Source organism: Cetorhinus maximus, chromosome 13, assembly GCF_964194155.1.
Source record: "Cetorhinus maximus chromosome 13, sCetMax3.hap1.1, whole genome shotgun sequence".
In the NCBI taxonomy this organism is placed as follows: domain Eukaryota; kingdom Metazoa; phylum Chordata; class Chondrichthyes; order Lamniformes; family Cetorhinidae; genus Cetorhinus; species Cetorhinus maximus.
In genome coordinates this window covers 115188291-115211662 of record NC_135891.1, presented here as the reverse complement: position 1 = coordinate 115211662, position 23372 = coordinate 115188291, and the positions used below count along the sequence as shown (strand labels likewise).

The window sequence follows — 23372 nt, the reverse complement described above, 5'->3', positions numbered from 1 at the left end:
TTAAACAGTTCAATATATGTTTGAGCAGCCAGTGAAATTACAGATTGATGTCACTCGTGCTCAAGTCACATCATCGTGACACATCCACCTCACAAGGACTGAAACGTGAATTTCCAGGAGCATTTCATTACAGGCGTCCAAATATGAAGAGAATAAGAGGCAACAATTATTAATCTAATTGCATCCATTCTGCTCTTCCCAGGTGATCCTAAACCACGTTAGACTCTGGATAACATGCTCTTCCATTGCTTTTTCCCTTTCAGGTGGTGGTCACAAACAAAACCTGTCTTCATCTGAACACATTAGTCTTGCAGCAAGGTTCTGATTTTGCTTCTCTGTTGGTATGGCAGGTAATTTTGAGAGCAGCCCTGTGCCGGTTCCCTGCTGTAACTTCAGATTAAGTATCGTCTAAGGGTTTTTTTTTATGTGGCTGTTAGCTCCCAGGTTGCTGATGACAGACAAGCTGCTCTTGGTTACCTGTAGGGGTAGTGGTATTCTGTACCACCCATGGGCTCTGCCTTCATGCTGCTTAGCACAGATCAGGCTCTTAATATGCAAATTCTCCTGATTTCTAGCCTGGTCTGCTCTGATTGGTTTTAACCCCTCGCTGTCCACCTCTATAACCTGTGAATTTAATAGGTCAAACCAGGCACTTTTACAAATCTGATTTCTAGGAGGTCAATGGGCTGTAATTTGATTTTTGCCTCCTGTAGAAATTCTGGACTGGCGTCCGGAACTTCATATTTGGTGAATTTTCCATCAACGCCGCTGGGCTTGTGGTTTAAAACTTGGTCTGGTTCGTTTTGCTTACCAGTGGGTAATCGTACATGGTTTTCACTGGCATTGCTCTTGTGGTCTCCACAATTATTGTTTGTTTTAGGGTATGTTCCCTTCCCCTTCCTCCTTTAGAACCATTACAGGTCCTCCATGGACCTCTTCTACTTCTGCTGGCCTGGCTTCAGCCCTTTTGAATTTAAATGGTTGTTCCTTAGCTACCGCCCCTCTCTCAGATTCTATCCTGACCTATTTTATTTATACTGGCCTGGCTTTGGACTATTTAAGTCCATATGGCTCTTCCTGAGCTACTCCAACCCTCATGGTTCTATCGCCTCCTGTAGGGCCTTTGAACCTCTACTGGTTCCCTGCACTTCGGCAGCTTCCTGTTCTATCGCCGCCTGTTGGGCTTCCAAGCCTCACGCGGTTCCCTGCTGGCTTTCTCCAGCCTTTTCAGCCTCTCTAGACGGTCCCTGACTTTTTGGGAGCACTATTCTCATGGCTGCCTCTACCTCCCTACACAGTTCATGTAGTCTCATCTCCTTTTCTCGCTGTCTTCTTTGGAAAGCTTGCTCTTTCTCTCCCTTCCTGCTTTTCTTTCCTCTCTCCTTCCTCCTTTTCAATGCTTGGAGCTCAAGCTGTATTTTCACTAATTCTATTTTTTTTAATCTTTCATTTGGTCACTTGTCCCAGGTTTGCAACCTAATACTCTGGTCACTAGTTTTATTCAAATCTCCTGGCTTTCGGGTGAAACTCTAATTCCAATTCCTTAGGTATACCTTTTAACTCCTCGATGGGCAGACCTTTAACTCCTCAAAAGTAATTTCCATCTGTTCTAAAAAGGCACTGGCATCAAATGTGGGCATTTTTGTTGAAAACAAGAAAATCTGGACTGGGCTTTTTAAATTTACGTTTAGGGATTAATTTAGTTCCCATTTCCAATTATTCTTGCAGTCTGAGGATTCAAATCCAGACGTTAAGCCCCAAATTTCTGTTACGGCCATGTTAGGAGGGATAAAAATGACTCCCCTATCGTACAACTCCAAGTCTGACCATAACAGGGTTCCTTTTGTGAATTTAGAAGGATGAAGGTATTTACTCACTGTCTGTGCTTAACCCTTTAACATGTTGATCACGGAGAAACAAGTCTGGCAGGCTTTCTTGAGTTTCAACCAAAAATGGGTTGGTTCTTATTGAGTTAAAAAACCCACACAGGTAAAAATATAAAAAGTATCTAAAAAGGTAAACCTGCACCTCGACCTTCGCCATCCGCGTTCACACACACACACAAGCATGCAAAATTCACAAGTTCAACTGTCGGTAGTTACTTTCTTAGCCAAATTAAAGTTCAATGCCGAAATGTGAAAAAATTGAGTTCATTGTTTAAAAGCCCTTTGCTGGTAGCCGTGGCTGTGGCAGAAATTTTTCCAGGTTCACATTTAGATTCCAGGAATCGAGTTGAAGCCCATGTAAAACTGCAACTGCCAGAGACAATGGTATTTTATAAAAAAATGTAATCCATCATTTCCAGAAGTCAATGAATTTTGCACCTGAGGTTCCTTTCAATGGAAATTCACTATCTCTGTGCTGGATTTTTAATCAATAAAGAGAAAGGGTCTTAATTTGGGAGAGAGGAGCTCCTTACTGCTTCATCGGCAGCTTTTCCAGGCTATTTTTTCAGTAGCTTGCATGCTGTATTAAAATATTTCAAAAATGGTTATGTCAGTCACATGACCTCTGCCCATAATGATTTCAGAAGGTGTTTATTTAACTGATGTCTGAACCGACAGTGGCTTTTTGTTTCATGGCCAGGGATGAGTAGATTCTGTAATGCCCCAGCCATTAATCCTGAGTAAATCATTATCCATCTTGATGACATAGGAAAACATCTTTCCATATAACCATTGTCCGAGTAGACTTTATGTCTCCACTTGAAAGGCAATCTTTTAGAAATGTAAATGTGAGACCCATGCAGTTTTTTCAGGAAATGCTTTTGAAGTAGTTCTTGACATCACCAGGTGTGAAATTCCAGACAAGGATGTCATGGCATGTCTTAATTGTAATTCACGTAGGAACTTTCCAGAAAATTGGTCAACTTATAATACCGGAGATCAAGTGACTTGCGGCAGACATTTTAAGTCAGTGTCATTTCTTGTTTTTAAAATGTCCTTTTTAAACAGTTCAATATAGGTTTGAGCAGCCAGTGAAATTACAGCTCGATATCACCCATGCACAAGTCACAACATTGTGATGTCGCTCTGACCACTCGTGAGTCCAGCTCCACACTCTAAACTACCATCCAAAGTGGACGAGCGAGTCACTATCAAACTCAGGGCAACTAGGGATGGCCAAAAAAATACCAGCGATGTCCACATCTTGAGCAGTAAATTTTTTGAAAGTTTTTGGTCGTCTGCCTGAAATTAACTCAGCTTTACACACCAGTAATATTCCAACCCATTTCATCCAAACAAAAGCTTGTTCTTTTCTATTTATTTGTCTTTGCACTGTATAAGTATGCGTAGTTACTGAACTTTTCCATACAGTACAGAAGCTGACCTGCAATATTGACCATTAAGCGGCCAAATGTTAAATCGACAGCCCCTCTCTCCCATGCCACCAAAAACATGAGCAACAATGTTATGGGGGACGTCATCACCTCCAGAGTCCCCACTAAGTCACACATTTGGATGTGTGTGTCTTTCTTTTCATCACTTTTTCAATATCCTGGGTCTCCATACCCAACACCATTGTGGCAGCATCAGGAGGACTGCAGCAGTTCACAGAGAAGACCAGCCACCAGCATAACTAGGAACCAACAATAAATATAGACTTACCGGCATTTACCAAATCCCAAGCATAATATGGAGGGGTTGAAAGAGATGGGTGTTGTCAGCATACATATAGAAACTGATTTGTCTTTGGATGATGTTGCCAAGTGGTAGCATTCAGGTGAGAAATAGAAGGGGGCGAAGGATAGGTCCCTGTGAGGCAACAGAGGTATCAGCGCAGGACCAGGAAGGGAATCAGGTAATAAAACTCCACAGTCCCCTGATTGAGCTTGTACTTTCTAATCTCTACAATTTCTGACCTGGGATTTTCTTAAAAGATATTTAAGATTAAAAAGCAGGAAGATAATTGGCAAACTAATCGAACTTAGGATAAAGTCTCTTGCAATGGATTGCATCCACATATATTAAAAGTTATGGTAGAGTTAGCAGTAGACAGTATTTCATATATATATATATATATATATATACACACACCAGAAGAGGGAATAGTGCCAGAGGACTAACCAACAGCAAATGTGAGTCCTATATTTGAAAAGGGAGGCAGAACAAGTTCAGGGAATATAGAACAGTTAGCCTAACATTGATAGTAGGAAAGATAGTAGTATCTTCACTCAAAGGTGCAACTGAAAAGTATTTTGAAATTAAATATAAGTAGTCAGCACAGGTTTCAAACGAGAAGGTCATGCTTGACCTCCCTTATTGAATTATTTGAAACACCAGAAAATGTAGACAATACACGTAATAAATTTGGATTTTGAAACTTTTAGCATCTTGGATAAGATGCCATATAGTAGACTCATGATGAAGGTCAGACCATGTGGAATCAAAGGGAGCAGGATCGCAAGCTGGTTATGAAACAGCAAACACAGTGTTAGGGGCTAACAATAGCTACTCAGGCTTGCAAAAGTTGGGAAGTGACGCTAAGGAATCGGTGTTGGGACCACAGTTGTTCACCATTTCCATAAACAGCTTGGACTCGGGAATTGGAAATATATTTTCAAATTTTGCAGACGACACCAACTGAGGTGAGTAGGAAATGCAAAAGAAAAATGTGACAAAATACAAGACAACATAAATACAATTGCAGAACGTGCGTGTAATTGGTAAATGAACTGTGATATAGATAATTGCAAGATGGTACATTTTAAGAGGAATAACAGAGGTCACACATTTCATGGATAATAAGAATCTAAATGGGGTAGAGGAAGCAAAGGGATCTAGGGGTACACATTCACAAATCACCAAAACTAGTGACAGAGATTAACAAGGCCATAACAATGTAAAACGAAGTACTGGGGTTCATTTCTAGAGATAGAGTTGAAAAACAGAGAAGTTACGTTAAACCAGGTCAGACAACATGAACTACTGGTCTCCATATTTTAAAAAAAGATATAAAAGCACCAGTGAAAGTGCAAATAAGATTCACATTAATGCCAGAGCTGCGAGGATATACTATTCAGGAAAGGTTGAACAAGCTGGGGCTCTTTTCTCCAGAAGAGATGCTGAGGGGTCATTTGACAAAGGTTTTTCTGCAAGGGTTTGATAGGGTAGTGGTAGAGAAGCTGTTTCCACTTGTTGCGGCGGCAGGGGGCGGGGGGCAGGGAAAAATGCAAAACAATGGACAAATCTTCTGTGGATTGGCAATCACTGTGGGGTCTGCTGAGAAACATGGAGTGTAGCCTGGAATCCTTCAGTGTGGTGTAGGAGCATTGGGGGAAGCCTAGTCATACCATCTTCTGGGGTACAGCATCCCCCCCCCCGCCACCCCTTCCCGGAGAACAGAAGTTCATGGCCATAATGTAGTTGAGGCAAATAGCACATTTGCATTTAAGAGGAAGTTGGATAAGCAAATGAGAGAGAAAGGAATAGAAGGTTATGCTGATAGGGTTACCAGAAGAGGGGTGGGAGAAGGCTTGTGTGCAGTATAAATGCTGACATAGACTTGTTAGGCTGAATGGCCTGTTTCTGTGCTGCAGTCTTTATATAACTCAGTGGTTCACTAATTCTCTGCTGAGGGCCATATTCCTAAAATGCGAAATGACCAAGAGACCACTCCCAAGGACACATCAAAGTTCTGAGATTCAGGCCTGTGCCCAAATTTATTCAGAAGAGGAACTACTGATTAAAACACTGTCAAGTGACCCTCATGATTAACGATAGCATCCCCTTGCCCCATTCTCAATGCAGACCAGGATCGGGAGAGGGACTTCATACTGAGCCCCTGCAGCAACTTTCAGAGAATGAATGAGGGTTGCAGGACACAGGGAAGTTTTCAGCAACAGTCCATGCATGTTGCATACAAGTACAGTATCATATTGTGAAATGATAAAAGAATTACATTTATATAGCACCCTTCACCTCAGGGCCTCCCAAAGCGCTTTACAACCAATTAAGCACTTTTTGAAATGTACTGTTTTAATGCAGGAAATGCAGCAGCCAATTAGTGCACAGCAAGCTCCCACAGAAAACAATCTGATAATGGCCCTAATCTGTTGGTTGAGAAATGTGTTGGCAGGGAAGAGCGTCCCTAGTCTTCAAGATGGCCCCATGGGATTGCTTATGAGAGCACTGACTCGTCTGAAAGACAGTACCTCAGACAGCGCAGCACTCCCTCAGTACTGTCACTGGAGTGTGTTAGCCTAGATTTTGTGCTCAGGTCCCTGGAGAGGAACTTGAACCCAAAACCCACTCAGTCAGAAACCAGAATGCCACCCACTGAGCGGCACTGGACAATGGATAACATGTTGCCTTCTCCAGAGAAGTGTATACAACACCTATCAACATGATGGGGCAAATGGGGAGGTGATGGCATAGTGGTATTGTCGCTAGACTAGTAATCCAGAAACCCAGGGTAATGCTCTGGGGACCCGGGTTCAAATCCCACCACAGCAGATGCCGAGCAAGCCACCCAGTTGCAACAAACCGCTAGTCACAAAAAAGGAATAACTCCCTCCCTAACAGCACTGTGGGTGTACCTACACCACATGGTCTGCAGCAGTTCAAGACAGCAGCTCATCACCACCAGGGCAATTAGGGATGGGCAATAAATGCTGACCCAGCCAGCAAAGCCCACATCCCATGAATGAATAAAAGAAATGGATGGATGGAGGGATGATTTTTATTTTAAATCATCTTGTCATGATCAAGGGTCCCCCATGCAAACGCAGACGTAAGTCAGACAATGCAAGCATTCTCTCTATCACAAAACAAAGCTGGCATAAGCAGTTTAAGACATTACCCTTTTTCAAGAATCAGTTTTGCATTTTTTTACTACAGTAACAACAAGCCAAGTACAGTATTAACAACCAACTGAAATTTTTGCTTTTTTCGAAAAAATACACAAATAAAAGATTAAATCATCATCTCCCGTTGACTGAAAGTTTCATGAAGTGTCTCCCCAAGCCCTCAAAAAGGTGCCTGTTTCAGTCAGCACAAACTGTTCTAAAGTTCGGGTGCAGCAGCCATATCCTTCTCTTCATCCCCTCGCTCACCCACTTGCGTGCGTCGCGTTGAAGAGAGAGGGATGGGTGAGGTAACAAATTGTCCAGGGCGCCGCCCCCCACCCCCCCGCCCCACCCTCCACAAAACCCCCTTTCGCTCCTGTATCCTCTCTTCCCAAATCTGGCAATGGAGAACGATTCGGTGTCACATTGGTGAACTGACATCAAGGTAAGAGTTAGAGCTGGGAGCCAGACATTGGAAAACTCAAAGTTCGGACAATTCCATTTTCATGTGTGTAAAAAAAAAAAAGTCTTCAGTTTCCATGTTCAACTTCGCCTCACAGCTCACTCTGTGACCATAATTCTCCATTCGTCCTCCAGAGGCATCCTTTTGCCATGGCACACAGGGACTGGCTTTTTCAGTTCCATATAGACGAGCTGATATAAACATAGTTCCAGTTTTTTTTTTTCAAAATACACAAAAATATTGCCAGAAATGCAGAAATACATGTGACTGGGCATTTGTAACACTGTAAGCCACACAGTTACAAGACTCTGCAACTGTAACCAGTATCAACACATAGTTGCCCTGCTGACACCCCGTATTCTAATGAAAACACACTTTCTTTCTCTATTTTACACCAGACGTATATTTACATACTGTAAAAGCCAACACATTGCTTTTTTTTTCTTCAATACATTTTGTCTGTGCTAACTGCCAGGCAGAAGCAATCGACCATTTGGAACAGCGATGATTTTATAAGTACTCTCTCCCTGGTCTGTTTCAAAATTCAAAAATAAACTGTGCACATAATCTGTACGCTTACTGACACTTTATATTTTGTTTTCCTTCCTGCACGAGAAATAAAAGTAATTTGCAAAAAGACAAGTTATATTTGCACAAAAGACTTGCTGCGCCCTGCCTCTCCCTTCAGCTCAAAATCACATATATTAAATCACTTCATTTAAATTCTTGCCAAAATAATCCATAAACGTCCGACTTGTTTAATAATTTAAAAAAAAAAGAGAAATCCGTTTTCGTGGCCCTGCTTGGTTTGCATATAAAACACCCCCTGATAACTGAGTGCCCCCCTGCTCCAGAAAACACCCAAAAGACTTGTTCAGATTGGCACAGAACGCAATCCTCTCCAAAATGTGGTCAGATGATTTGTGTAAAGTTAAAAAAAATACTCAAGGGGTTATTATTTTTGGTAACCATGATGTCAAAAAATTGTGGGGTTCACAATTGATTTTCTTTCCATTTTACTGGTACTCCAACAAACACACATAAATGTGGTGTAAGACAAGTCTGACCACTATTTTATTACCAATAAAATGTATCCTAGGCAAAAATCACATCTAGGCACTGAGACTCGTCTCTTGTATTTATTAAGTCTCACTCTTAGCATTCAATTGACTTTCAAGTGCCCTTACGGTCTGTTCTCACTGCTTGGCTAATTAACCCGGACTTTCTCACCCATTCCTGTTAGAAACTCCTTCTGAATATCTGGTGGAAGATTTATTTAGCTTTTTTTTAAATCGAATATATATATATATATATATATATATATATATATAGCCACTGGTCCTCCTGTCGTGACTTAAATGTACCAATATTTTCGTTCATAAATTTTGGAGGAACGGGGAAAAGATAACCCCACTATTCCTCACCTCTGCGAGCTGATTTGGATCGGCTAGGTCAGGGTTAAGGGGGCCAGTTTAGGTCTGCACGTCCACCTTGCAGGTGTTCTGAATGCAAATGCACATCTTCACTGCACAAGCCAAACTGAATGGCAAGAACTGAAATACTACAATGGAAATTAAATTCAGCTAAAGTGGGACAGGCCCATCGAGATTTATCCGTCTCCCACGATTTCACGAGTGAACTGTTGGGTTTTCTGGTCCTGTTACAGTCTTGTTTGCTGCTTTCTGAAGGGATGTGTTAGTCCCTTCCAGTGAAAACTTAAATACGGATTCTAGATCACAACAGGCCCAAATGTTTACAGTATATTAAACAACTGGCCGAATAATTGAATCTTCTATTCTAGGGTGGCTATTGCCTAAAAATAAAAAAAAGTTATGACCTTCCTAATCTAACTTGTAAGAATATGAATGGGCTCTGTTCAGAACAGCCAGTTGGTTAACTGAGGCAGCTCCTGATCACTAACATCTCCCAGCTAATAAACCCAGAAGGACCAATTGCTAATAATAAAAATGGTAGAATTTGCCAATGGCGCTGTGGGATTCACCAGCAAGTACCAGGGTTATGCTGGATTATTTTCTCTGTATCACCTTTTTTTTTTGTTAAAGAAAAGTATCTGTTAAATGAATGAAGAGCATTTTTGATGATCTGATTCAGCATCCTGATTATATGGCACAATGCATATTGTCAATGGCACACAGTTTTAAAAAGCTGGGGAATCTATCACCAATTGTTGTTTCTGCCATAAGCAGAAGTTGGAGCAAAAGAAACATCTGAACAAGTCCTGTTAGTGGGGTTGTCCAACTGGAGCAAGGGTATCTAGCAGCAATGAAAAAAAAGGATTTTTGGAGCAAGTCTTAACACACACTTAAGAGTATAATTTTATTTGCAAAGGAACAATGCCGTATCAATTGTAGGTGCATGTTGTCTATATTGAGACACACACTGTGTATCGACTGTCTGCTTCACAGAGTTTAACAACGGTTTCACCCTCTCCTTCACTATTGAAGCTGCTGGAGATCACAGCACACGCTGGAGTATAGAGGGCCGACTGATCGCCGCACTGACTGCTACATATTTGGCAAAACAAACTTCTTTATTTTGCTTTTTGTTGATAATTTACCTGCATCACTCGTTTTACAAAACAAAACAAAAAAAAACCCTTTGGCAGTCAGACATCCTACAAACCTTTTCTTCTCCATGCCATCTGAGTTTCATAAGTATCTCCCTCTCCAGACCAGACCAGCTACCATTCAGGGTTGTTGCCTCTCCAATTTTGGACCAGATAATACAAATCCTTAAATTTAGCTGAAAAGGGAGACATGTTGCCAAAACTTTTTGCCTTGAACTCATCAGGACAAATGCAAGAATACCAAATTTCAAAAGATCACAACAATTCATACTACAGGAGAAAAGGGTGCTGATTGGTTGGCAAGTCAACGCTGATTGGCTGAGGCTTGCCATGGCGAAAGCATTCATGGAGAAAATTCTGAACTTGCTCTCTGGAAATTTATCAAATGTTACTCATACCCTGATTTTTTTTTTTAAAAACAATCTGCATCTTTCCCCTTGACAATTTTTAAGAGCAAAACAAGCATAGAACTGAATTATGCTTCGTCTATTTTTAAATTTAGTCATGGCAACCCTAAAATATTCGACTTTCTGTGCCAGAAATTTCCAATTATGTATTTTATTAAAAAGTATAAAATCATGTATGCACGCTTAAAACCCAAGTACATTTGTATTTTAAGTTACCATTCAGCCCCTTACTATCCCCTCTGCATTTCTGACCAGGAATATTTCATTCCCTCCTCACTCACCCCCATCTCTCCCTCCCTTATTTTCCATTTCAATCATGCAGGTAGAATTATTTTTCTTTTAAAAAGAGGCAACTCCCAAAATGCAAAGTGTTGTGTGTGCCGATTAAATCGGTGATCAGTCAGCCCTCTACACCCAGAGGAAGATAAAAAAAACAAACTGTAAATGTATTTAGATCCAGAACAGAATACTGTGAAATGCCAAGAGTAGCACATATACTAATATCTGAAAGAAACACTGAGGTAGATTGTCCCAGAAAATTACATCGCACCACATCCTTCTCCCCATTTTCTCATCAGCAACAATACATTTTCATATCCTAAACCTTTTTTTTTTGTTGTTTTTGTTTTGTGTAGACTGTAAATTGGGATTCTGTACAGTGATCTCTATAACATTAATAAAAATAAATAAAATATTAATTTTTTGAATATAGGAAAATCTTCAAAATTACAAAAGTGTGTGAATTTTCTCTCTGGTTATTGTAGTGTGAAACAGCCACTAAGTGTATAATAGAGTGAGGGGCTGTCTTGGTTTCTGCTAGGTATTTTTTTAATGCTACACAGGAGATCTAGGCACCTTAAGAGCGAACAACTTCACACTATATACAACAAAGCAAATTCTGTTAATAAGCTCATTACTTCCCCACCCACCCCCCACCCCACCCCCCCAACTCACTATTAACCGTCAACCCCCCCTACCCACCCAAAGGCAGTACAATTATACATTTGAAAGACCACCCTGCTCCCCCTAGCCTTGAGTCACTTGTCCCCGCCTTCTTCCCTCTACTGCACCCCTCCAAGATTTGGGATTTACATCTGGCCCAGAATGGTCAGGTGGAAACCATGCCTCCGCTCATTGGCTTCTGTTCAGCTGACGTATCAGTTCTCAACAGGTGCGGACACCTCCCAATTCCCCTTCAACGTTATTGAGGGGTAACTTCCGCCTGATGGCACAGCCGCCATTTTGTCCGAGCCCCAACCACCCTTCCTTCCTGGAACTCCCCACCCGCCAGCCCAGCGAAAACACCTTTGCTACACAGTCTGGAACAGCGCAAGGTGGTGGGCCCACCACAATCTGCTCAAGGGACACAACTTGGGATGGGCACTCATTGCCAGGCCCCTCCCACCGAATCCACCTTGCATTCGAGTCATCGGTCTTGTTTTAAAATGCCACTTTTCTGCTTCTGTCCCTGCCACTCTACGTGCAAGTTTCCCAGCTGGTCCCTGGTGAGCCAAGAAGGCCTGACCAGCTGACTGGGTTACTTTTATCGTGAATGAGTAAGGCAGAGAGAAAGAATGCAAGAAGTGCTTTCAAACAAGGGAGAGGAGAGAAACTGACTGCAGACTGAGCCACAACGGGGAGTAAAACATCCTTTGCAACTAGCCATAATTTTGCCATTTGCCCTGCAATGTTTACAGCACCAGGTTACTTGCCTGAGCTACACTCAGACATTGCTACCCACCCTCCCACTCCCAATTCCCACTAGGTTGACTGTAATCTGTGGATTGCTTTTATAACGACGGAGGCAAGATATTATTACGGATGGTGATCAATATTTCTGTTTGAAGCAAACAAATTGCTACTGCAAGTCGGTAAGGAAGGTGATTAAGTCCTGTCAGGTTGTCGATTAAGACGACAGGTCGGGCAGCAGTGCAGTGCGCTGAGCACAAGTCTGCTGTCCTAGAGCCAGTTCTACTGCTTCAGAGCAAGTAGGGGGAAGCCTGATAGCGCAGCGATTGCTTCACCTTCCTACACCCGTTCCTTCCTGTATTGGGTTTGTATTGGAGTCTGACCACAGCCACAGAAAAAAAAAATTACAATCTCTGCTAGGGTGTGGGAGGCTGTGGAGTGTGGAGGAGATATGAACAACATGAACTATTTTTTGCTCGATATGAATCCTAGTGGAAACAAATAGCAACCAACTGGTGAATGATGCACTTGTAAATTAAGGAAACAATAATCCAATGAAGACTGATGTTACCAAAGCTTAAAATTTACAAAAAAACCCATGGTGGAATAAACCCCATTTCAAATCTGCAGTATCTGGAGTTCTGGAAAATGCTGCCCCATACTTGGCAAAAAAAAAAGCCTAACCTGACCATGTAATGGAACCAAAAGTCTCAACGATTGACATTTGAGTTTGAATTATCCAGTCATTTTCCAAACCCCACATGAGTCAGTCTACCTGGAGCAGGGCACAGAGTCATTACAACACAGAGTGAGGCCATTTGGCCCATCGAATCCAAACATAGTGTACATTGCCAATCGACACTTGCTCTCTCGCAAGACTCTCTCCCTTTATCCTAATTCCTGCATTTGATTGGGCAAGGACATTAATAGCACAACTCCTAGTTGTGAAGGATTCCAGGGACAGGCTCTTTTTCGAGCAAAAGCAGGAACATCATTTACAAAGACAGAGGCATTGTCGGAATGCAACCATCACACTTGCTATCAGTGGAGCCTGGACAATAGATAAAGCACAATACTGATACGAGAAGCATTTGGCACTTCATCAGTCTTATTTACATTAAAAGCTATCACCTTGCCTTTTACTCCATTCCCTGTTGTGCCTTCACAGTTGTGACAGCTAGTTTCCGAAGTCTTTGTATTCGTAACATGTATGTGCTACAGTGGTTTTTCTGAGCCTCAACACATAGCTGCCTGTGTGATTGTTATTTCTAATCCCCCGCCCACTCCCGCCCCCAGCTCAACTTACAATTCAGGAGGTCGTCACTCGGCCCATCGATTACCTGCTGGTTCTCTGTAGAGCAATCCAGTCAGCCCCATCTCCCCATTCTATCCCTGTATCCTGTAACCCTGCAAGCTTACTTCCCTCAAGAGCCCATCCAATTTCCTTTTCGAAATCATTAATCCCACAGGCTCATACCTGTCACTGGCTTAAGGGGCAGCACGAGTTCCTCCGTCATCACTCACAGGACACACAAGCTAGGAGGTTTTCTGTTTCAGTTTCCTCCCAGCCCCTTTCACTTAGTGGTGGTGGGGAGGGAAAGAGGGATCTCGGATTGGTGTGTACAGAAGTGAAACATCCTGTCCCCCACACAGCCATAGAGTTCAGGCAAAAAAAAAAATCAATTTTGGCTGTGGATCTTGGGTCAGATTGAGGCCTTGTGTTCAAAAGCTTAGGAGTCGCTGAACTTACAATGTACTTGACACAAAGCCACTTTTTTTTTCTCTGATGTCTGTCAGGATGGTAGGTTATTGAGCGCAACAGAAACTTTACAAGCCTTGAGGTGATGTGCAATTTAGGCAGAGCTAATTACCAATTAATTCTCCGGGTTTCAGATTTTATCCTAGCAACACACACATACATCAGGGGCGATGATCATTCCTTCTCAATTTATGAAGGGATTAAAATGCCAACTCCTCTCTCTCTCTCTCACGAGCAAGATTATAGTTGTTCCACCCTCTTTGCTCTGCCCTTCCTAATTCCAATCAAACCCACGTCTAGAATAAATGGCAAAGTGCTAGCATAAAGTTATTCTGGAGCGGGCAAAAATTTTATTCCCAGTCTATTTAGTAAAACATGCTGCCATCAAAATATTAATTGCAAGCTGCCTTCACACTGACCCAATTCTCCTCCCAACTCTTATTCTAGCCTGAATCGTCACTTCATAGTCTTAGAAAGAGTGACAAAAGGAGCTTAAAAGGCAATTGGGTTGTGTTTACGTTGTCACTGCGGGATATGCCGACTGTCATTAAAATATGGCACATCATCCGCTCCTTGGTTCACATTTTCAAATCTAAAAGAACCACGGTCTTCGCTGGGGCCCTTGGAAACGCCTGAGACAACATCAACAAAAAGCTGCAAATTTAATCTCTCTTCCGGTTTTTTGCACCTCCCTGTCCTTGCTATCCAACACATGGCTTACCAACCCAAATCGAGACAGAATTAATTTCCTTTCGCCCCCTTCCTCCTGCTCAGCTACGTCCCTTCAACATGGTTAGGCACAAGGATGATCTTAAGATCAGATCATTTGCTACTAGCCTTGCTGTTGAGATCACCCTTTTGCTTTGCCCTGTCTGAAAAGCTGCAACAATAAAGCTTTCTAAGAGGCCTGTGGTAGAGCACAAAGCAGAATCTGAAACCCAGAGTTTTGTTTTTGTAAATATTTCGTTCCCTGACACAACATCCCTCAAAAGTCAGGGAAGGAAAATTAAAAAATCAGGTACGTTAGCCCAAACTTTACAAAAATAAATCGTGCCTCTGGGACTACTGGTCCTCAGAAACACACTTCTTGATTATTGCAAAGCTGTTCTTGGTGAAGAGAGAATACAACAAACATCAATTATGTACAAAAAACATTGAAAGTACAGGATTAGTCTTTTAAAACCCACAGAAGAGAGAAAGCAGCAGCTATTGGTCTGAGGAACTGTTATCCAACCATTGCATCTAAAATGACTTCTAGCTGTGATTTTCTTTTTTTTTAGAAGTATACATCAGTGTTAGGGTTTTGGAATTTGAAAGAAGATTTAGGTTTACTTTTTTTTAATGTTCCGCGAGATTCCCACTGTTAAGAAGTTCACGCTTCAGGAAAATTAAATTGGACTTTTGTCATTTTAAACTGTAGGTGCTCTTTCGTATTTAACTTTTTTTTTTCTAAACAAATGTTTTCCCTCAAAATTGGGCCTAAACCTCAGCCTCAAGCACTCCACAGATGAAAGTTCAAAAGGTCACTTCCTGGCTGGGAACCACAGCTATGTTGATAGCAGCCTTGGAAATGCTTTACTGATATGATTTTGTGTGTGTCTATGTACATGTGTACGTATGGTGTGTGTGTGTGTGTGTGTGTGTGTCTGTATGTATGTGTGTGTGCGCATCAGAATATATATATAACTGTTTACATATGTATTGTATGGGTGCACATGTATCTTTGCACAATGTAATATTTGTACATGCATGTAGGCACAGTATGTACGTGTACATATTTCTACTGTTATAGAATGTGTGATTTGTTTCTTCACAGTTTGATTCATTTATAACAAGCCACTTGGCAGAAAAAAATATTTTTTTTAAACAAAGGCAAAGGTCCTTTCCTTGTGTAGCAAACTGTGGCAGCCATAATCGAGTCCTGAGATTCTAAGGGCCCAACAAATTAAAATCAGAAAGAAATGGGAGGTAGAAGAAACGTTATGAAGGGCTTGACCTTGGCAAGGACAATATTCGCCCGTTCTTCTTCCCTCCGTTCATGTGTGTGTACGGTATGTGTTCGTCATAGTTGCCTCTCAGGCCCATGGTGGGCCCATTGTCCCGGCTGTGACTTAGGGGGGTCTCTGTCTGTGAGTAAGAAGAGGGGTCAAGCGGAATGCTTTCCATGTTCTCAAAATCCATGTCATATTCCTCCGTGTCGGGGGGCTTGTTATCCTCGCTATAGTAGAAGGAGACATCATGAAAACTTGGGTGGAGATCGTCCTTGAGCATCTCTATGATCTCCAAGAATGTGGGTCTTGCTTTTGGATTGTACTGCCAACACATCTGCATCAGGGTATGCCTGGAATAACAAAAGGGGCACAAGAAATGGTTATTATACCATGGGAGATCATACAGAAGAAACTAAAAGCAAAAAGCAGAGAGTGAGGAAATTAAAGTCTGCAATTATGGCTGTAATATATAGAATTATAGAGGTTTACAGTGCAAGAAAAAAACCATTTTGGCCCATTATTATCTGTGCTAGTTTGCTACAGTAATCCAAAGGTAACCCCAATTCCTTGCTCTCATCCCAGTGAATGGTTTAAGATGAAGTTTTTCACTTTCAGCTGCACCAGTGCTGGCTCAGTTGGTGGCACTTTTGCCTCCAAGCCAGAAGGTTGAGGGTTCAGGACAATTCGATCCCCACTCTGGAGACCCAAGGACAGACACTAGACTGACATTTCAGTGCAGTAACGAAAGTGCAGAAGTTGTCAGGTGTCGGATGAGACATTAACTAGCAACCCTCATCTGCTCTCTCAGGTGAATGTAAAAGGTTCCACAGCAATTTCTGAAGAGCAAGGGGCCTCTACCCAAGGGTTCTGGCTGATGTGTATCCTTCAACCAACACCATAAAAAAGGGGTCTCTCGATTTCCTGGTCACTCTCATGTTGCTGTTTGCAGGAGTTTGCTGTGTGTAAGTTGTTGTATTTCCTACATCACAAAGGTTTGGGGCCAAAGAAAGGAGGAGTTACAGGGAGGAGGCATGGAGCAGGGGAGAGGGGAGTAGCACTGACGGAAGATGGAAGATGTGTTAGTTGGGTGGGTGGTTGCGGGGGGGGGGGTGGTTTACGGTGGGGAGTGTGGGGGAGGAAAATTGCAGGTTGGGGTTCCAAATTATTTAGATCACATGAAAAGCCTGATCCTTGGATGAGTGAATCGCTGAGACATCCTAATCAGAAATAACGTCTTTGGTTTGATCTATACTGTGAGACAAGCATGCTCATCTCAGCAAGGGCAATGGTAAGGGTGCCATAACTGGCATTACTAGCACAGTAAGCCCGAAGCCAGTACAGGCAAGCGAAGATTTGGCGAGGGAAAAACAGCTAAATAGATCATACTCACAATCTATCCGTGCAGTTATCTGGCCGATCCAAAAAGCCTCCATCCATAACGAACTTAAGAACCTGTTCATTTGACAGTCCCTGATATGGTTGTTCTGCTAGAGTGCTGACCTCCCATAGCACAACTCCAAATGACCTGATAATACAGCACAAGCAGAGTTTTAAAAAATAAGTAAAAATAGACAAAAAAAAAAACCCTTCCAACCTCCACTCTATCTTCAGTTGAGTTACAGAAAGAGGCCATTCAGCCTATAGTACCTGTGCTAGCTCTTTGAAAGATCCTATGGAAGCTGATTCTTCCAACCTTACTGGTAGTGCAAATCTCAACAAGCCCGTATGTGAAAAGATTTCTCTGCATTTCCCCTCTAGGTCTTTTGCCAATTGTATTACTTCTTTGATTCTGGTCACGACTTGCTGGAGGAAACCGTTTTTTTCCCTATTTGGTCTATCAGAACGCCCCCCTACGCCCCCACTCACAATTTTGAATAACTCTATTGGGTTTCCATTTAACCTTCTCCTGCCTGAGGTGAATCAGTTTCTCCAAATGACTGAAGTTCCTCATCCTTGGTGTCACCCTGGTAAACCTCCTCTACACCCTCTCCAGAACCGTGACATGCTTCCTAAAGTGTATACAACATTCCAGCTGAGACCTAACCGACAATTTGTAAAATTTAGCATGATTTCCTTACTCTCATATCTTATTCCTCTATTAAAGCCAAGGCTCCAATATGCTTTTTTAACAGCCTTCTCAGTTTGTCTTACCCCCAACATTTGTGTATATACATCCCTAGGTCTCTCTGTTCCTGCATCCTCTTTAAAACTGCACCAGCTGGGTCCTAACCAATGATTTCTGAAGGTTTAGCACGACTTCCATAATGACTAGTGATGTTCTTAAAAGAGTTATTTTTTAAATATGTGGAGCCAAGAGAGGTGGATGAAATTAGGATGTGGATCAGCTATGATTTTACTAAATGGTGGCCTATTCCTGCTCCTATACAGCGCCTTCCACCTCTTCAAAAAACCGAGCAAGTGTTTATTTCGTGTCACAATAGTTTTAGACCTGCTCATGTGCAAATTGTCGGCCACATTTGCACAAAACACCAGGCACTACACTTCAACGCAATTCACTGTCCAAGAAGTAAGACACTATAATACACTGTATAATCATAAGTTTTTCTTTATGCACTGCCTTGTAACAGGAGAGAAACAGTCCAATTCAAATTTTGTGTGTGGCTCAAGATAAACATCCTGTGAAGATCCCGGGGAAATCAAGAACTTCTAGATCACAGTCCAGACATGTTACGTACGGTAAGATTGACTCACCAAACGTCGGAGTATGTAGTAAACACTCCGTCCTTCAAGGACTCCGGAGCCATCCATCGCACGGGTAGCAACCCTTTCCCACCCTTACGATAGTAGTCTGTCTCATAGATGTCTCTGGTCATTCCAAAGTCTATTTTAAAAAAATAAATGCAGAGGTATATATATCTACTGAATCTCAATTCACATCACATTGAAGCGATCAGCTCCATAATGAAATTTTCTGCGTATTTCAACTAGATAGCAAGTTAAATAGAGGATATTTAGCCCACTCTGGCTCGCCCACAAGAATAAGGGGCCTACTTTCTCCCTTCATGGCACCTACCCGACTCTTGAATGGGTCTAAGGTTCTGTCCTCCTTGACCCTACCCAGACTAACACATATTTGTCCAGTTTCAGATTTTACCTAACTTCTTTCCATAGGTGCCTGGCTCTTTTCATTTGCCTGTGAACTTAAATAAATAACCCACATTTTGCTTCTCTTATCAGATAACCAGTGATATTAAAGAATTGTTCCTTCAGTTCCTTCCTATTCCATAAATTTGCACCTTGTCATCAGTCAACAGCATCTTCTAAACTCGCAACCTCTACCGCCTAGAAGGACTTGGGCAGTAGGTGCATGGGAACACCACCACCTGTAAGTTCCCCTCCAAGCCACTCACCATCCTATCTTAAAACTATATCGCTGTTCCCTCACTGTCGCTGGGTCAAAATCCTAGAACTCTCTCCCTGTCAGCACTGTGGGTGTACCTACACCACATGGACTGCAGCAGTTCAAGAAGGCAGCTCATCAACACCATCTCGAGGGCAATTAGGGATGGGCAATAATGCCCCATGGACAAAAAGTCCTCCAAAAAGTCCTACCTCCAATTTTCACTGTATAATCCTCTCCCACCATGCAATTACGAGCTGCCAGGTCTCTGTGGACAAATTTCTTGGCATTCAGGTAAGCCATTCCATCTGAAATCTCAGCTGCTGTCCGAATCATCTCCTTCAGGGTAGGCGGCGGGCACCCTGGGTTATTCTGACAGGGCAAAAAATAGACAATGTTCAATAGTTTATTTTGTCCATTTACAGACACAACAGACCATTAGGGCTCCAAAAGCTTTGTTGATATGAACTTTAAAAGGGGCTTGTACAAGAACTTTTTACTGACTAAGCTAAGGGCACATATTTATTACATATACTTAGATAGAAGTCTTGAAGGCACTATTTTGAGGCTCAAAGTGGTCTTACACGCCAGTCACTGCGGTGGAAGATAGTGAACTCACCTGTCCAGTCTCAGTCCCACCTTACCATGGATTTGAGTGTATTGCGTCACACCCCTTTCTCCTACTGGCTGGCGCGATTTCCTATCGCCCCTGCTGCCCCCCATGTTACTCCTCTTTCTTCTATACCTTTCCTGCTACTCCCTCCAATCATCTGCCACTCTCTTCTCACTTGCCCCTTTGCGTAATTCGCCACTCTCAGGTGTGAGTGACAGCCATGGCTCAGTTGGTAGCACTCTCACCTCCCAATCACAAGGTTCTGGATTAGAGTTCCATTCCAGGGCTTGTGCACAAAAAATCTACGCTGCTACTCCAGCGCAGTACTGAGAGAGCACTGCACTGTTGGAAATGCCATCTTTTAGATGAGATATTAAATTAAGGCCCTATTTGCCTGCTTGGGTAGATGTAAAAGATCTGATTGCAGAATTTCGAAGAAAGAGCAGGGGAGTTCCCCCACCCCGGTGCCCAGGCCAATATTTATCCCTCAATCAACATCACAAAAAAAAACAGATCATCTGTTATTATCACACTGCTGTTTGTGGGAATTTGCTGCGCGCAAATTGGCTGCCGCATTTCCTATACTCGTCATCATCGGCTGTCCCTCGATTCGAGGATGATGTCTACTCAAGCTTCTGCCATGGATCTTCAAGTGACTGAACAGGATGTTCTCAACCCGCACATCTTCTGGCGCAGGGGACTGAATGTCCCACGAGGGGGTGGGATCCAGAGGTCATGAATTGCTTCCTTTCCTCCTCTGCCACCACTCTATCTCATTGTTAAGACGTTGGGACTCACAGTATGATGAAGCTTGATAGGCCAGATGTTGCCATTCTGGACAATTGCTAGCAAGCTCCTCCCAGTCATTAGAGTCAATGCTGGGCTTCAAGGAGAGTTCCAGAGTGTCTTTGAAGCGTTTTCTTTGTCCTCCCCTGGAACATTAACTATTTGAGAGTTGAAAAAAACAGGACCCGGCAGGGCAGATGGTTTTCAACCTTCCGGACACAGTGTCCAGTCCATCAAAGTTGATTTTATGGGGGTTTTGCCTGAATGTTTGTGGAGCTTGCTTCAAGAAGGACACTAGCATTTGTTCAATGGCTCTCCCATTGAATCCGGAGGATGTGGTACAGGCATTGTTGATGGAACTTCTCTGGCATTCTAATGTGTTATCGATACAGTCCAGGTCTCACTGTAGTACAGGAATGTGGTGACAACAACTGCTGTGCATGATGGAACTTGCTGAGTCACGGAGGCCTTTATTGTCAACACTCGCTAGTTTGTAGAAGGCTGAGCTGGCACAGCTGATCCAGTCTTGGATCTCCTTGTCAATGGTGACCTTTCGAGAGAGGTGGCTGCCAAGGTATGGGGAATGCTCAACATATTTCAGAGTCTCTCCTTCAACATACCATATATGGGAGGTGAAATATTTGGCTGGCCAGATGTGGGTTGATAGGTGAGTTTCGTTCTAGCAACATTCAAGAACAGGGCGAGTCTCTCATAAGCAGAATTGAATATATCAAGAATGGTTTGAAAATCTGGTGCAGAGTGGGCAACGACACTGCAGACATCGTAAACTGCAGGTCATATATGACCACAGTGGTCAGTTTAGCTTTGGCATGGAAATGACTGAGGTTAAAGAATTTTCCATCTAGATGGTGTTTACTGCTCACAGCAGAGGGTAGTTGATCTTTGATGAGGTGAAAAGCCACTATCAGTTAGATTGTGAGTAGTATGGGGCTGTCACAGAACCTTGCTTGACCTCGGTCTGGGTTTTGAAGGCATCTGTTTCAGATCCCCTACTCAAGATAGTTGCAGGCATGTCATCATGAGGCAATTGCATGATTGTGATGAAGCTTCCAAATCCAAATCTTTGTAGCACAACATTAGAACAATGACTACACTTCAAAGGTACTTCATTGGCTATAAAGTGCTTTGAGGGGGTCGAGTGGTCGTGAATAGCGCTATATAAATGCAAGCCTTTCTTTTCTTTCTTTCTGTCACCTGCTCCCTCGTATCATTCTCCACCCTCCTTTCAGCTTCTCCCCCTCATAATCCTCCACTCCCCTTTCACCTTCTCCCTCACACCGTTTCCTATCTCTTTCATAGTGTTCTTCATTCCCCTCTGCTGTTCGGGTGCCACACCCCTCTCTCCAGATCTGTGCCTGTGCACAGTGGTGACAGTGCACTGGGCATTCAAAATCCCTGCTCTCTGAACCACCACATGATTAGCATCATAGATCCTTTTTTATTGCCAGGGGATTGGGTCATATTTGTGTCATTTTATACTCAAGTACATATGTTGTTTTACCATCTGAAACGTACTTATTCAAGAGGTTTTGGTCCTTGGGCAATGCAACTGCTTCAGCAAAACTGAAACAGTGTAAGAGTAACAGCTTCCAGATTACACAGAACTTTATAAACTTCATTTTCAGAAGTGTGCAATGCTATCAAAGAATAACAGTCAGCATGTATTTAAATGCTGGTGAATTCCAGTATCACTCGGCGGTGACACGTGACACAGCTGTCTTTTCAACAGGTAAATATAATAATATAAAACAACATTAAACGAGTGAGAAAACCTGAATAGCCACCTCAGGTCACCAGGTAATAATTTTTTTGTATTTCCCAGAACACTTTTAATATTTTTTTATAAGTGGCAAGGATGTAACGGTAGGTTACCTCAGCATCCGGCCGTAACGATCGCAAGTAGCTCTTCAGATCCCCGTGAGTCATCAGCTCCATGACAACTAGAGTCGGCTGCCCCTTCGATACAACGCCGAGCAAACGCACCTACAAAGGCCAACAAAAGTTTCAGCGCAACTTGTATTTAGCAAGAAAAATGCTCAAAAGCAGCTCTGTGCAGCCTAAACTCCAACAAACAACAACAATCTCATCTTTAATAGAGACTCCAAATGAGGCCTTCAGTGATGAGGGGGGGGGAAAGGTGAGAAGTGATCAATGTTATTCTCCAAAAGGACAGAACTGGAGCCAATCTTTACACACTTTTATAAACATTTATTTACAGAGTTACACATTACAAATATGTGCCTCCAAACCCAACAAAATTTCAGTCTTTGTCTAATTAAATATGTACACATGAATCCCCAGTTAATGCCTACCACCTGCATACAATTAAACACACATGAATATACAACTGACAATCCAGTTGCATCCATGGTGGTGAATAACACAGGAAGACAGGTTCAAGTCTCAGTTTAAATGATGCAGGACATCATTCTATATTGCATAACATATAGATATATTCTATATCTATGATGCAGGACTATATTCAGTCAACGGTTAGCTTATCTCATCCAACCATTTACTTTGCCATTTCAGCCCCACATTCTGGAGTTCCCTGCCTAAGCCCCTCCATCTTGCTACCTTAAAGGCCCTTTGTAAAATCCACCTCTTTGACCAACTATCTGGCCACGCCTCCAAATATCTTTTTCTTGCCATTCATTTTTGTCTGATTATGTTTCTGTGAATTGCCTCAGCACAGGACTCTGATGCTGGGAATCTAGGCCATACATGTGCACACCTGTCTGTGTGTGTGAGACAGACTGAGAAAGTGAGTAAAACTGACTGAGCGAGCGTCAGGGTGAGCGAGCGTCAGAGTTCTATTTTCCCTTTCCCTTTATTCTGTCCCTTTTAATACTGATCATTGGTATTTTTTTCCCAATTCTGCTGAAGGGCCTATTCTGAAACACTGGCT

General features: G+C 42.5%; 1 protein-coding gene across 3 annotated transcripts in view; it reads right to left on the bottom strand.

The window, feature by feature from the left end:
* Positions 1-10333: 10333 nt before the first annotated feature.
* Positions 10334-23372, bottom strand: part of LOC144688981 (insulin receptor-like) — a 221145-nt gene continuing 208106 nt past the window's right edge. For all 3 annotated transcript variants that reach the window (XM_078556060.1, XM_078556061.1, XM_078556062.1), the window contains 5 exons: positions 22337-22447; positions 19257-19416; positions 18396-18525; positions 17074-17208; positions 10334-16033 (listed from right to left, as the gene is read on the bottom strand). In XM_078556060.1, coding sequence (XP_078412186.1) covers positions 15673-16033; positions 17074-17208; positions 18396-18525; positions 19257-19416; positions 22337-22447 — 897 coding nt within the window. In that variant the 3' untranslated portion in view covers positions 10334-15672. The remainder of the gene's footprint in view (positions 16034-17073; positions 17209-18395; positions 18526-19256; positions 19417-22336; positions 22448-23372) is intronic.